Source organism: Oncorhynchus clarkii, chromosome 3, assembly GCF_045791955.1.
Source record: "Oncorhynchus clarkii lewisi isolate Uvic-CL-2024 chromosome 3, UVic_Ocla_1.0, whole genome shotgun sequence".
Taxonomy (NCBI): Eukaryota; Metazoa; Chordata; class Actinopteri; order Salmoniformes; family Salmonidae; genus Oncorhynchus; species Oncorhynchus clarkii.
This window is the reverse complement of record NC_092149.1, coordinates 33992502-34006829: the sequence shown is the minus strand read 5'-3', so window position 1 is coordinate 34006829 and position 14328 is coordinate 33992502. Positions and strand designations below refer to the sequence as shown.

General features: G+C 43.0%; 1 protein-coding gene across 1 annotated transcript in view; it reads left to right on the top strand.

Moving 5' to 3' along the window:
- Positions 1-14328, top strand: part of LOC139393812 (serine/threonine-protein kinase 40) — a 32694-nt gene that overhangs the window by 2380 nt on the left and 15986 nt on the right. Inside the window, exons 2-7 of the mRNA XM_071142099.1 lie at positions 2023-2149; positions 2494-2579; positions 3498-3641; positions 4717-4947; positions 5569-5621; positions 12970-13085. Coding sequence (XP_070998200.1) covers positions 2032-2149; positions 2494-2579; positions 3498-3641; positions 4717-4947; positions 5569-5621; positions 12970-13085 — 748 coding nt within the window. The 5' untranslated portion in view covers positions 2023-2031. The remainder of the gene's footprint in view (positions 1-2022; positions 2150-2493; positions 2580-3497; positions 3642-4716; positions 4948-5568; positions 5622-12969; positions 13086-14328) is intronic.

Below are 14328 nucleotides of genomic sequence, written 5' to 3'. Positions count from 1 at the left end.
TACCATCTTTGTGCTGCAGTTTCACTACAGAAATTCACGTGTGTTTTCGCTCTGAAACGATGCCCCCCTTTTACACCCTGGGACATGTTTCAGTTTACACTCTTATTGGTGTCATCCCTCTGACATTTTTAGCATTTCTGACATCCTAGTCCATGGTAACCCTGGGGTGACTGAACTGAGTGATTCACTCTCCTCCAGTTGGTTCTGAGCATTACTTTCCTGTTACGGGAACCAGAGTGCATTTCATCACTTAGGGACTCCTTATCAGCAGGCAGCAAACAAAGCATATACCCCTCAAAGATAGAGTACCATAGGTTTTTAGAGGTTGGCATGTTACTGTAGGTAGATGTCACACAGGTTCCCCTGGCATGTGCCTTCACTTCCTTATCGGAAATGGTAGGGTTGCTATTTATTTTTCGGTCAAGAAAAAAAGCCATGAGCCCAACCTTTTATGGGAAACTGTCTTCTGAGAGGAAGTCGTAGCATTTTACTGTCAATGGTTATTACTCGCCACAGACTTAGAGAACCACGAACCAGTGCAGATTGAGTTTCAAGTTAATGTCACATGCGCTAGTACAGTGAAATGCCTTTTGCTAGCTGTAAACCCAACAATGCAGTAATCAATATTAATGTAGTACTAATAAGAACATAAAGTAAGAAACTACATAGAAACCACACAGGTAGCCTAGTGGTTAGATCTTTGGTCCTGTAACCGTAAGGTTGCTGGATCGAATCCCCGAGCTGACAAGGTAAAAATTTGTAATTTTGCCTCTGAACAAGGCAGTTAACCCACTGTTCCACAGTAGGCCGTCATTGTAAATAAGAAATTGTTCTTAACTGACTTGCCTATTAAATGAAGGTTAAATGTACAAATAAAAAAATGTTTTTTTATACATACATACATACATACATACATACATACATACATACATACATAGTCAGTTCCAATACCATATTTACAATGTGCAGGGATACTGGAGTGATAGTTAGATTTGTATAGGGGTAAGGTGAATAGGCTTCAGGATATATGATTAACAGAGTAGCAGTAGCATAAATGATGAGTGCATATGTGTGTGGTTTCAGTATGAATGTGAGTGTGCATAGACAGTGTACAAAATAAAAGGGTCAACTCAGTCAGCCCTTGTAGCCATTCTGCTAGCTGTTTAGCAGTCTTATGGCTTGGGTATAGAAGCTGTTCAGGAGCCTGTTGGTGTCAGACTTGATGCACCGGTACCACTTGCCGTGTGGAAGCAGAGCGAACAGTGGCTGGAGTCTTTAACGATTTTCCGGGCCTTCCTTTCACACCGCCTGATGGAGGTCCTAAAAGCTGCAGCAGGATTTTCAGAAAGTAATTGCCAAGGATACAATGAAACCAGCATGAAAAAGCATGTATGCACAAAATGGCATTCAGCCTAATACATGTTTTGCCATCTTTAGCATTTCACCAGAATTCCACCCTTGCAGGATTTGATGTTGCAGTCATCTTACTGCATTCTGCATCAAGGCATTTGTCATTCAATGTGAGCACATGGATGTTTCGTTTGCATGCCACATTGAGGATTAAAGCTGAGGCGTCATCTTTCTCACCAGAGACAACATCTGAATGAACCTATAATGGCTAGCCATTCACACTGTTGGTGAGCTTGTGGGAGGGGTTTCTAAAGTGGTTGGGCGGGGTTAAACCCTCCTCTCTCATACCACAAGAAAGACAGTCTGCTGCATTAGTCAAGTCTGGAACTTTCGGAGAGACCCCATGTATAGTCATGCAGTGTCAGGTATTATTGAGAACTAATGTATTTTCTACTGTATGACACATTGGTATAATTTTGGTCATCATTTTAGCGGTTTAATTATGCAACTCCAGATGGATATTTTGCTAGTGGCCTGGAGGAACATCAAGACTATCAGTTAGTTTTAGAGTTTTGCTTCCTTGTGGTCACATTTCTGTCCTACACCACTTAATGTACCTATCTTGATCTGATGTTATCCGATTAGCTTTTTGCTGCTGTGTTCTTCCTGCAGAGCTCCAGCATGTCTAAGCGGCGCTCTTTGGAGAGGGGGGCCGGAGAGACTTCAGGCAGGGCCAGCAAGCTCCTCTGTCCTGGAATCGCTGGAAGCAACGCGAAGAGGGCAGGTCCCTTCATCCTGGGTAAGAAATGGTGGTACTCAGGGGCAAAAAGGGGAAAGGTTGGCCTCTTACAACTGTGTTTGCGCAGGAAACTAGGAAAGAGGTGGGGGGGATTCAGTTAGCTTGAGGCAAGAATGTGAAGTATTTGACGTTGGGTAGATGGCTCAGAAGCTATTCTGCGAAGTTTCTTCAATCTTTTCAGGAAATGTATTCTGTAAACGTTGTGAAATGTTAGCGTAAGACTTCTGCTGTCTGCTAGATTATGTTAGGGGTGTTGAAGTTTGCATGCCTCCTAATTGTTTGCATTAGGGCACACACTCTCCTTACCTTTTGGTCATGCAGCTGTTGTCACTACTTCCTTACAGGGCCTCGTTTGGGGAACTCGCCCGTGCCAAGTATAGTGCAGTGTCTGGCCAGGAAGGATGGGACGGATGACTTCTACCAGCTAAAAGTGAGTGGACGCTATTTGTTTCTTTTGAATTATTTATTTTCACTGTTCGATGGAGATGAATTAGTGTCTTCAAACAATGGCTAGTTAGCTAGTGTCCCAATAGCCTTTTGAACCTTTGACCTTCCTAAACAGACGTCTTTGTTGGTGTTCAGTTATGCCTTTACGGCCCTATTTCAGTGCAGCAGCCTGCGCTTGCTTAGGCGGAAGACAAACTGTAGAGGCAATTTGTTTATTGGGGCAATCCAATAATCTGTTTTACACACAAGGTGTTTTTAGGAGGAAGAGCGAAAAGGTGGCACCCTGCCTTGGCCCTACTGCTAAGTCCCAGTGCAAAGTCTCTCTACCCCCCCCCCCCCCTCAATGTCTCCTGAGTGTGTTGACCGTAGCATGTAGGGACATGTTTTTGCAAAGGATAAAATTAAATGAGCATGAAAAACCAGTTTTATTTTAGTCAATACTTAACACTTTTTTTTCTTTTCTGAAAACTGCATTGTTGGTCAAGGGCTTGTAAGTAAGCATTTCACTGTTGTATTCGGCATGTGACAAATAAAATTTGATTTGATGTGGCAAAAATGCAGGCCTGTCTTGTCCCCTCTGGCTCTTAACCCCCCTCCCCTCCTTTCCTAAGTTCTTTCCCAAGGCCTAGATCAGCTGCTGGCGTCAGCTGTTAATCGTACATCTTTAGGCATTGTTGTAGGGGTGACGACTCCATGTGGTTCAGAGATTTCTCCCCAGTCCCAGAGCGTGTGTTCTCGGGGTCGAATTCATTAGGCGACACCGTAGCAAGATGTTTTGCAATGGGAAACAAAAACCAAGCATTTCTTATTGGACAAATCTAGGTAGGCCCTGCCTGTTCCAGTCAGTTTTCTGTTTTTTGGTGCCTAATGAACACAACCTTGCTGCTGCTTTCTGTTGTAGATCCTGACGCTGGAGGAGCGGGCAGACGCGGCCGCAGAGACCCAGGAAGAGAGGCAGGGGAAGATGCTGCTGCACACCGAGTACTCCCTCCTCTCGCTGCTCCATAACCAGGACGGAGTGGTGCACCACCATGGCCTGTTCCAGGTAAATGGCAATAGTTTACTTGGTGCATCACAAACTTTCAGGTACATCGCTTGGTGCTGCAGCCCTTTGTAATGTCTTTCAATGATGAGAACTTCACAGACATGTACTGAATTACTGTGATTGTACATTATTCTTTCTGATGAGACTTGCATAGTTTTTTACTAGCCTCCCAAAGACACCCATTCAGGGAAAAACATTATATTCACACCCCCTACCAACCACACTGCACAGTCCCAGTTGAGCTTAGAGACACTTCCATAGAAATATTGAAGCACCTTTTTCTTCAAGCCATCACTTTCATAGTCGACCACTCGCACAGTGACTCAGCCCTCCCGCCCTTCCCATTTCTTTATAACTTTGTTATTGTTCCCTCTGCCGCCTCTCTCTTTCACAACCCTATTCCTCCTCAACGCGCTCTTCCTAGAATAGCTACATTGAGCCGTGCGGCATGATTCATTCAAGGCTACAACGCTATTGATTGGTTTATTATAGTTCCGTCTCCAAGAGGGCCAGTTAATAATGATTTGTCTCAGGAAAGCCTTGAGGCCCAGCCATCTAAATCTGGACAAACCAATACCAATGGGGATCAGCTGGAGACGGTGGCTTGCTCTGAGGTGAATAGAGAAGAATGACCTTTGTTATTCATCTCAACCCCCCCAGGCTCAGTAGAGGTGAATGTGTCCTATTCACATTGGAGATGGGATGGTTGTGCACAGATCACTGAGCCCTGTCATCTCCTCCACTGTTCTCTCTCATAGCTGATCGTCAGACTGCAATTTCACTCGGCAATGGAAGCTGTTCAATTGTCATGTCTTTAGTCCGAATTTGTTCTTTCTTAAAATCTTCTAAAGAGATGCCCCAGAGTTGTATTGTTTAGGGCACACGTAGCACAATGTTTTGCAATTAAAAAAAAACGTTTTATTGGACAAGCACATTTTAATTCTGTTTTGTGGCCTTTTGTTTGTGCTTACTGAACACTACCCATCACAACAGATCGTAAAGCGCGCTGATAAAGGATACGGTCTCCTCTTTAATCACCCTAACCAATCCGCTCTCTCTCCCCTGTCCACTTTAGGACCGGGCGTACGAGATTGTGGAGGACCCGGAGGCCAACAATGGCAAGGTACGCCGGATGAAGAAGCGGATCTGCCTAGTGCTGGACTGTCTCTGTGCGCACGATTTCAGCGACAAGACTGCGGACCTCATCAACCTGCAGCACTACGTCATCAAGGAGAAGCGGCTGAGCGAGCGCGAGGCCATCGTCATCTTCTACGACGTGGTGCGTGTGGTGGAGGCCCTGCACAAGGTGAGTCCGACCAACAAAACATGTACAGCACGTTTTTGAGGAAGACAAGGTGCGGAATCGCTAATCTTGATCACAATGCGTATGCCTAATTATTTGGAACCCGAGGCGATTTGTAGATCAGTGATTCAACTCCGTCCGACTACAATGTAGCTGTTTGGATTTAGGCTGTTTTGAACACGTCCATCTGCTTCTCGACTAGGGTTCAGTCTGTGCTTTGCAGATTGACCAGGCTTTAAATTATCTGTTGATGGCCAGTTGTTGGGAAGTTGTATGTCAGATTATCTGGTCACTGCCTACTGCCTTCACAGGCTGACCTTCATGATCAAGTAATTGGTCACGGACTTGACTATATAGTCATCTATGACCCATAGCTTTGACGATTATGTTCTTGAAAATATTTATGTATTAAAGTGTTTCTTTACGGTCTCCAACTTAAGTCTTGGGCGGGTTCAGACAAATCAAAATGTTACATTTTTGTTATGTAGCCCCTCCGTTGAGTCGTCCAAGCTAAACCGCTCCTATAGAGCACTAACAGCATTGACTTGAGTTGCTTTTGTTCCAGTGCTTCATTCAACAACCGTCTGACAAATCTCATCCGTCTGTACCTCTTTCACCCTGCAGAAAAACATTGTGCACCGAGACCTGAAGCTTGGAAACATGGTGCTGAACAAACGGTAAGGACACAGTCATGCTTTCATATTTGGTTTAGCCATGCGAGAGGCCCCATCCAGTGTGTGTCCGGTGTGCAACTGGGCTTCAACCCGAGCAGGGTCAAGTCCTCGCAGCCTCGAGTAGACAGATCTCCCAGCCCAGTCCCTTCACCCCTCTTACTTTCTCTTTCTCTCTCTCTCTAGTACGAGTCAGTGACTAATTCCCTGTGGTCGGGTTTTGGAAGGCAGTGATGGGAACCTAGTGTGAAAGAGGTTGAAGAACATGCCCTCTTACTTTGTGCTCCGAGAGAGGGAGGGAGGGGGGGTGGGTGGAACTGCACATGGTTGGAACCGCACATGGTTGGAACTCTGGCTCAGGTGCACATCAGGGCACAGTGCTGTGCTGCCATGAATCTGATGGGCCCTGCAGAATTCAGCCAGCTCCTTATCCATAAAGCCCCCCCCCCAAAAAATATAATAATTTTCAGTCTTGTGTTCAATTATTGGAAATTGTTTTTTTTGTTTTTTTTTACATTGGGTAAAAGTAATGCTGCTTTTAAAAGTTAATAAACTTATCCCATTTAAGAGAAGGGCATTCAAACATTTAGCTGTGATTTTTCACACGTGCTCCACATGAATCCTTGGGAAACGTATATTTAGAAAAGGAATACTTTCACCAAATTGCCAAAATGATTTCTCTGTACATTCTCACCAAGTTCACCCATTAGGCAAACCATTAACAGTATTAAATTGCCTATTGTTGTATCATAAAGATAACCTTTCACATTGAAGAACTACAGTGTTCTTTGTTTACACCCGTTAAGCCTTAGACCCAACCATCTCTTAAAGAATTCACATGAACACATGGCTGAAAATATTTCAAAATTAAAACACTAACTTCCAAGTGCTAAAGGTAGTAGCCTCAAATTAGAAATTTAACACAAGGGTGTCGTTAAAACACTACCTAGGCCTTTATCACGATCCTTTGAGTGACTTTGGTTCAGGTTATGATATGAGCAAACTGAACATATTTTTGTCTTGCCCTTTGGAGCAGGGCATGTAATGTCCATGGCCTTTGTCATTGCAATAGTCCTGATCTTATGTGTTTGCTGGGTTGTGTCCAGTCCAATGGATGCTTGTCCTTCCTCCCAGAGATGAGCATCATCGTTGCGCAGCAGCTGATAGCTAGTTCCATCAGTGTGAAAGGTCCTTGGCCAGAACACCAGGCTCCAGACAATTTAAGCTGTGAAGGAGAAAGGCAGACAAAAATAGACAAGGCATTAAAACCTTGCAATTAAGTACCAAGAAAAATACCTGTAGTGCTGTTTGTTCATCTCCTTACACTTGTGGGGAGAGCAGGTTTCTGCTGAAAGACAAATTCCAGATCAATAGGTAAAGAAAATGTGTGAATTAATCTCCTATAGCTTGTTATTGCCTGTCACTAAAATGCCCTGTATACACTCAACCTGGATCCAGCCAAACAATGGCAATGCAGACATTACAAGATAACTAGCTAATAATTAGCAAATGTTTAACTTCATCATTACCAGCAGGCTAGATGTACATGGTATTCATCTTGCCTAAATGCCATGGTTACTCCACTGATTTTTTTTTGGGGGGGGGTTGACAGCAGTCAAGCTAAAAAACAATGTAATATTCTCTACAAGCCAGTATATTGAATTAAATTGTATTTCCACTTTACCGGTTGTACATGCTGTTGATGGGAGGTAGAGATGGGGTATCCACAGGATAGTGCTGTTTACCTGACTCTTTGCAGTGCCGGTAGTTTGTTGCTTGTATTAATAGCCGAATGTAACCAAAATGTCGCCTGACACACGTTTCCTTGCAATCAGCTGGAAGTGTTTGCCTTTTAGTTAGGCTTGGCCATATTTTTCAAGTGTCTGTCAATGTGCAAATTGCATCAGTTGAAAATAACTGGAAATACAGACCAGTGTACTAAAGGTTGGGTTGGTAACACTTCCCTGTGGATATTGTTTTATCAAATTACCTCCGACATAGATTACCGGTTGTCAACCGATGTCCCTGAATTGAAATGAAGTTAACATTCTGACTTTTAATGGGACTGTTCGGGAATGCTGAGCCTACATGTTAGAGATGAGTAACTATTTTACTCTCCGATTTCTTTACGAGCCTAGTATTAATCTAGCTGGTCAGCTAGTTGAACATGCCGATGTCTAGCTATTTAGCCATTTCATCTGTGCCTGTCACTTAACACTTAACATGACAAACATATAGTCCTGGCTTTGCACATCAGCAATCAACATTAACCACAGAATGCAACTGGCCATCTCAGCTAGCTGGCTATAACATTATCTGGATGCAACTGTCTAGCTAGCAAACAAGATAATTACAAGATGTACTTTTCTGGAAAAAAATGGTCCATTATGGTATGGGTCAGGTTGACCCGCACAGTTTAAACAAAGAATCAAGTAAAAACAACTATTTTGTCTTGTCAGATCTTTCAGAAAGAAATACAAGAATATTTAATTTAAAAAAACTCTAAGAACTATTTGTTGAAAATATTTCTCACAAACTATAATTTTGTGTTTCCCCAGGTAGGCTTTTCCCCCCTGGTGTTTTCCATTAACACTTAGGTGTGATTTGACTTTATTGGTCAAGCATCCCTTCAGTCTTTCTCTCCACATGTTGAACGCAATGTACGTGTGTGCTTTCTGCAGATGTATTTATCGCATTCTACACAAGTGGTGTTGGTTTTACTGTCTTGGCGAGAATGGCAGAGCAAATTGTGTAGTTCCTGGAACAATTTTGAGTACATTGGAAGCTGACAGTCTACCTTGACTTTGTCGTGGTGACAGTGACCATTCTATATTACTGTCTTTGGACTTCCGTGTCCTCTCTTCTCTGGATGATGGTTGTTGCATGCGCTCTCATCTGAAACCTCTTCACCAAAGCAAATTCACAATCAGGAGGACAATGCTGTTGATGATCCAATCTCTGAAACCTCTTCTATTTCGCAGTCCAGAATTTGTGATGAGGCTTCATTGATTTAATCTTTTGGAGCTCATTTTTGACTCTGTCAGATCTGCTGCTCTCGCACTGAGAAGGTTGGGCAACTCCTTTTCGCCCATAATTATAAAAGTGCAACCAGAACCAGTCAAAGCCGAATCCATCAAAGACACTTTGTTTATTTTGGACCCGTGCGAATATTTATACACATGAAATTCTCTGGGTCAAAATGACCCACATGTCTGCAGATTTTGTATACAAACATTCCCCAACACATCAGTATGTGCACATTTTGAAGTTAGGTTCATGACCCTAAATGAGAAAAGTCATTGAATTTCATGGAGAAAGAGGTTAACTAGTATTTTTGGCAACTCAAAAGTAGAAATGGGTCAAATTGACCCACAACAATGCATGAGGGTTAAACAACGGGAAAGTGGCATATTAATGGGTCTGAATGGGTTTCATTCATGCATACACATTCATATCTAATTACTAGTGCCCATACATCTGGTTCTCAAACTAGACACTCTAATGTACTTGCCCTGTTGCTCACCGGGGCCTCCCACTCCTCTTTCTATTCTAGTTGGAGACAGTTTGCGCTGTTCTGTGAAGGGAGTAGTACACAGCGTTGTACGAGATCTTCAGTTTCTTGGCAATTTCTCGCATGGAATAGCCTTCATTTCTCAGAACAATAATAGACTGACGAGTTTCAGAAGAAAGTTATTTGTTTCTGGTCATTTTGAGTTTGTAATCGAACCCACAAATGCTGATGTTCCAGATACTCAACTAGTCTGAAGAAGGCCAGTTTTATTGCTTCTTTTAATCAGAACAATAGTTTTCAGCTGTGCTAACATAATTGCAAAAGGGTTTTCGAATGATTAACTAGCCTTTTTAAAATGATCAACTTAGATTATCAAACATGACGTGCCATTGGAACAGAGGACTGATGGTTGCTGATATTGGGCCTCTGTATGTCTATGTAGATATTACATTAAACATTTGCTATTTCCAGCTACAATAGTAATTTACAACATTAACAATGTCTACACTTTTTTTTTCTGATCAATTTGATATTTTAACGGACAAAATGTGATTTTCTTTCAAAAACAAGGACATTTCTTAATGACCCCAAACTTTTGAACGGTAGTGTACATTTTGCACAATGAGCACTTGTCTCTCAAATACATTTAGTTATTGGTTAGCTAGCTAGTGAATTTTTGCCTTACTAGCATTGACATGAAATCAGTCAACACCTCAAGGCATTGTATCAATAATATGAAACGAGCCACTTATGATTCCCCACATGGCAGTTTCTTGTCAGCTCTTTCTAGCAAAATTTGGCCATCTAGAATCTCAACACGCTGACTTCTGCACCATGGAAGCGCGCACATCATTCTCCTGACATGGTCAGCTAACCCATCTATACTGAATCTAGAACGATATCGCAGCCTCTTGCGATATAGATATTGTGGATGTCAGTATTGCAATCTTATATTAAAAGTAGATTAATCGTGCATCCCCAGTGAGCACCATTCGGCCGCCGTAGTGGTGATGAAACAAAGTGTTTTGTTGTGGCCGGTTGGGCTGCTGCACAGAGCAGACGAGTAGAACACTCTGTCCCAGCTGGAGACAAAAGGAGAGGCCTGCCAAAGGCCCTCCATAGCTCAGGGCTGACTCACCATGGACACACATGTCTCTCGCTCTCTCACACACACTCAGCCCTCTATTTACTTTCCCTCCCTCCCTCCTTCTGCTCTGTCTGTCAGAAGCTTTTTTTTTCTCACAAACTCTTTGCTCCTTACTCCTTTCTGTTTTCTCATGCTTCCTTTCTTCCATTCCCTCTCATTGTCTTCCTTTTTTGGCTTTTGCCTTTGCTCTCTGTGGTTTCATGTGTCCTCGCTGAATGTGCATGCATACAGTATGGGGGAGGGATGGATGGAGAAAGGCCTCTCCCAGATTTGGGGTATGCAAAAAACGATTTTACACCAGACATTTGTACATGTGAAGCAGGACAAATGTAAGCACCCCCGATTTGATATTCGATCTCTGTGCACTTTCACCACCCTGTGAAGTTCATAACTTATTTAATCTGCCTAATAAACTACATGCTTTTCCCAGTCCTAGTGGTAGGCTATGTTGTGTGGTCTTATCATCGAATGAATCCAAGTTTACTTCGATATGATTGCTATTATATAACTATTTGTGCATAAAGGCGTTTACACGGTTATTTCTCGTGTAATTTTTGACAAACATTGCTTGCCGACAATAAAGGTACCTGCATTTCCTGTTTCCACCATGGTTCAGGTCATTAATCCACAGGAAATGGATGGAAATGAGGCTATTGCATTTTGCCAGCAAGTTGTTTTAAATAGCTGGTGTTTGTAGGCTAGTAATACTTAAATAACCGAGGGTGTACTTTAGGGTTGTAAGATGTTTGGTTGATTGCTAACTAGACTTGAGCCTCCTTGTCAGGTAATCAGTCTTTAGACTGCGAAGTGCTTGTTTGTCATCATGCTTCTGTCAGCTGCCACTGACGGTGACATCAGCCTCTGCATATATTCCCAATGACTGTGCTGTACAGGTGTAAACTAATCTTTAATCTTCCCTTCACCAACTTCCTGTCCTGCAAAGCTGTGTGCTGTATCATTGTCAGGAGTTTGCTTATGCTGGAAATAAACATTGCAAACCAAATTTAAAAAGGGTGGTTCAGGGTTCACAAATAAGTAAAAAGGCAACATTTCAAAAATAGGAGCAGCTTTTAGTAGCATTTCAAAGTCCATCTGTTTAAAACTGGAAAGCAAAGTTTACCTTTTTTTTATATTGTAAATTGTTTGATTGGACACTAGTCACACACAGGTAAATCCTAAAATGTTTGAGGGAAATCCTTGACCTCACCACACTTGTTTTTTTTTTTTTTTGTAAAAACATTTTTTGTGCAATTTGAGCTTCATGTAGAGCCAGAGGATGCCATGTTCAACCCCTTTCCCATCAGTCTGGTTATTTTGGGCAGGATGGGGGGGAGTCACAAGGGATGTGGAGGTTTCTGGTTTCCTGTCTCCTGGGGTCACATGACCAGAAAGCGGAGACGGTGTGGTTCTTTTGGTCAACCCAGTCCTAAAGGTCCCTCTCACGAGGCGAACACGCTATCTCTTTCATGGAGAGGATACAGAGTAAGAATAGCAACCGCAGTTGTGTGATGCATGCAGGCGAAAGAAAGGCCCCCTTCATAAAGCAGCTTTTTATCTAGAGCCCTTCAAGCGCAGCTTCCTGTCATTGTGAAGTTCAAAAGGCTACTGCATTATAGACGATTCATGCTCACAAATTTTGAATAGCCTCAGATGGTAGACTGTCAAGACATTTTACAATGTGGCATTTTTAGCAAGCATGTTTTCACAGGAATTAACCTTAGCCTAAATGTGGCCTTCTGTCTGTGAGCAGAATGTGAACCGCATACAGTGTGAAAGTGAGAGAGCATAGGGGAAGCTGCATTGACCTCGGTCCTTGGAGAAAGGGATGAGAACGTGAACTTGAGTGGACTAAGGCGCTAAATTTCAGTTGTGATTTGTGTAGCCTGTGCATGCGTTGTGTGGGTGGACTTAAGGAAAAGTGCACACAAGCTTATGTGCTTTGCATACACATTCGTCAATTCAATTCCATGCAGTATTAGTCATTGAGATAATTAGCCCAAACCACTGGTTGACTCACATGTTTGTCAAAGTGCAGCCTTTTTTTATTTCCTCTTTCTCTCTACATGTTTCTCTCTACTGTATGAAGGCCTACCATTAAACCTTGCCCCCCCCCCCCCTACCACACACACACACACACACACACACACACACACACACACACACACACACTGTTTATCTATGATGACTCATGCAAACATCTGATAGGCCTATGTTTCTACAGAAACCAATATGATGTCCCTAGCAACGGCGCTTGAGTGCCAGACTGTCTGGAGTTTACTCTGTCTCTAGATATCACTGTCCTCCTGGTTTGGAGTTGTCCCTTCAACTGCTGCTTGTGATCGTATAGTCTTGTGTTTATTTGAAACTTCTTAGCATAAAAAAAGAAACCCAAGAGTAATGCTTTGCTCAGTTAAATGTGCTGCAGTCAAATTAATTAGTGAGTGACATACGCCTCCCACGTCAGTCGGCATCTATTTAGTTTCATGAAGCATTGTGTATCACACAGGCCTACCAAACACTTATGTTTTTGTGATGACGAGGCAGACCATTACAGTCAGGAAGTGGAGTACAGTTTCCTTGGGTCATATTCATTAGGGCATACTGTGGTGCATTTCTTTCACGCAGTTTGACAGTTCTTCTGTTTTGTATCTACTGAATATGACCCTGGTGTGTGTTGGTGTCTCTCTGTACCCTAGGACTCACCGGATTACCATCACCAACTTCTGCCTGGGCAAGCACCTGGTGAGCGAGGACGACCTGCTGAAGGACCAGCGAGGAAGTCCAGCCTACATCAGCCCTGACGTACTGAGTGGTGAGAGGACACCACACACAAACACACACAGATGGCATGGGAGGGGAAAGGAGAAGGAAGTTCTGTCAGTCTGTCACAAATGCTACTGACTGATGCCAAACACAATCGCATAACAGTTCAATTGAAACTTCCATATCTCCATGCTTACTTTATGTAACAAGTGGACGCAAATCATGTAGGCCTATTGATTTCCAAGGGTAACTCGCATGTTGTTTGTGAAATGTGTTGGTGAAGGTTTGACTGATAAGCTCCTGTTATATCTTTTACTGTTCTGTTGAAAGGGTCAGCCAAGTTTAATCTGGGTCGAGCTGGGTAACTGCGAGTCAGTCAGTAGGCTTGCGTAATGTTTGGCAGGCCACTGTTGCGTTGGATATTTCCGGTTATTAGGCAACACCGATAGCCTATTTTGCAAACTTGGGAACATTAGTGAAGGCTAAAAATCTCAAGGTATTTTGTTTTTCATTTATTGACTTGATCATCTCCGTTGCATGATGTTCTCTCGTGATAAGCTATGTGTTAGGGTATGTGGTGTTGCTTTTGTTTGGGTTTATTGCAAACATGTATACTGTGCTACATTTTGCTATTAGTTTAATCGCTTGCTGCAGAGACGGCACACAATATTCCATCACTCGGTAGTTTGTGCACGCACTGCGTGCACACAGTTTGAAAAGTGTTCTTAGCCCTTCAGTCTAGACACGATTGTCAGGGAAACGTGTGAAACGAGCAGATTTGGATGGTGTCTTCTTCCCCTCTCCATTTAAAACGCAGAACCCAGGCCTATATGAGCGGAACATGACAAGTTGGAGACAGAACAATGAAACTGAGCTCCGGTGAGTCACCCTGATGACTCACCGAGAGGGAAACTACTCCCAACCCCCCCCCCGTCCCCCCCCCCCCGTCTGTGTCAAATGCATTACCATTATTGCCCCATGGGTGGAGGGAGGGAAGCAAGCGACTGCCTCTTTAACACTTTTCTCTGGTTCTAAAGAAGAGCACCATGCTCATTTGTCCTCCCATACATCACTGTCTTCTGACTCCTCGTGCCTTTACTGTTTGATATAGGTTTAAGCATAATGGAGGTATGGTATTGCCAGATGGGATTGCGGTTGGGAATTTCTTGGAAGATGAGTCTAGAGCTGCTGCAGTTGGAGTGTTGAGTCACATTGTCTTCTGTGTCCAATTGGTTAATCATTCAGTCTGAGGTTGATTAATGAGATATTATGGGTGGTTCTGGAGGAGGACA